The sequence below is a fragment of the Cariama cristata genome, unplaced genomic scaffold, assembly GCF_000690535.1.
Source record: "Cariama cristata isolate BGI_N322 unplaced genomic scaffold, ASM69053v1 scaffold17087, whole genome shotgun sequence".
In the NCBI taxonomy this organism is placed as follows: Eukaryota; Metazoa; Chordata; class Aves; order Cariamiformes; family Cariamidae; genus Cariama; species Cariama cristata.
The window spans coordinates 18712-19759 of NW_009625076.1; the positions used below are offsets into that span (position 1 = coordinate 18712).

The 1048-nt window shown below is 59.8% G+C and overlaps 1 protein-coding gene across 1 annotated transcript in view; it reads left to right on the forward strand.

Annotated features, from left to right (window-relative positions):
• The window catches only part of LOC104164213 (AP-1 complex subunit beta-1-like), a gene marked incomplete at its 3' end in the record, with an annotated part of 15207 nt that overhangs the window by 12246 nt on the left and 1913 nt on the right, over positions 1–1048 (forward strand). The window contains 2 exon segments of the mRNA XM_009703474.1: positions 1–27; positions 993–1013. The exon segment at positions 1–27 is cut by the window's left edge and continues 4 nt beyond it. Of these exon segments, the coding sequence (XP_009701776.1) occupies positions 1–27; positions 993–1013 (48 nt within the window).

Below are 1048 nucleotides of genomic sequence, written 5' to 3' on the forward strand. Positions count from 1 at the left end.
CTCCTCGGGGGTGGCTTGGACAGCCTGGTATGTCACAGCCCCGCACGCTCCTTTCCCGATGACCGGCTACCCTGGCGGCATCATGCTGGGTTTGATGCTGGCTCCTGTCTGGAGCTCCTGGGGACGTGATGGGTTTGTCTGCCCGAAGATGTCCGGGCTAGTCCTTTCCTTCTACAGCTGGTGAAGACAGAGGGGCACTGCGCCCTAATTTATCTTGTCCTCTTCAGGTGGCTGGAGCAGGGCAGGGGGTTAGTGCTCCTGAGGGCCTTTTCTCTCGATATGAGGTCTGTTTAGGTGCTCCCGCTGTCTGTGCTGTGCTGCAGGGGTGACTGTTCTTCCTGGGTCCCCCTCTGAACCCCACAGCTGCATGAAACTGGGACATGCCCCAAGCTGCTGCGGGGCTGGGCCGAGACGTGCCGCGAGACGGTCCGCTCCGAGCCGTCAGGGTACTTTAACAGGGGTCTCCTGCGCCGAGAGATCCGGAGGTGACAGCTTGTTCTCTGGGGAATGCAAACCAAACAGCAGTTTGACCGCAGGGTGCAGAGGGATGGAAGCCTCTGCCTTGTTGAGACCGCCTGCCCCACGGGTGCCAGCCATGGTCTGGGCTCCGCGAAGGACAAGAGAGTTTGGAGTTTTCTCCACTGCTCATAAAACCCAGCAGATATCCCCAAGGGGAGGCAGCGTCGCTGTCTCTTCGCCTGCTGCCTCTCCTGGTCTTAAGCCCCCAAGTGCTGCCCTGGCTCTTTGTGGGCTTGCAGGGTTTGGTAACGGGCTGGAGCTGAGTTCGGGGACGAGAGACCCCGGTCGTGCTCTGTCCCCTGGCTCCGGGGCAGCCACGAACGGATGGATGGATGTGTTGGCGGTGCGGCAGGACTAACCTCTCTTCCTTCCTCCCCTTCTCTTATCTGTCTCTGTATTTTTGTCTCTTCTCTCCTGCCTTGTCTTTGCATGTGGCTGGCTCTTCTCTCCGCCTTGCCTGCTTCTGCTTGGAGATGGGGGACGAGTCGGAAGGGGTACGGATCAGCCCTTTTCTTAGCCCTCTCCACCA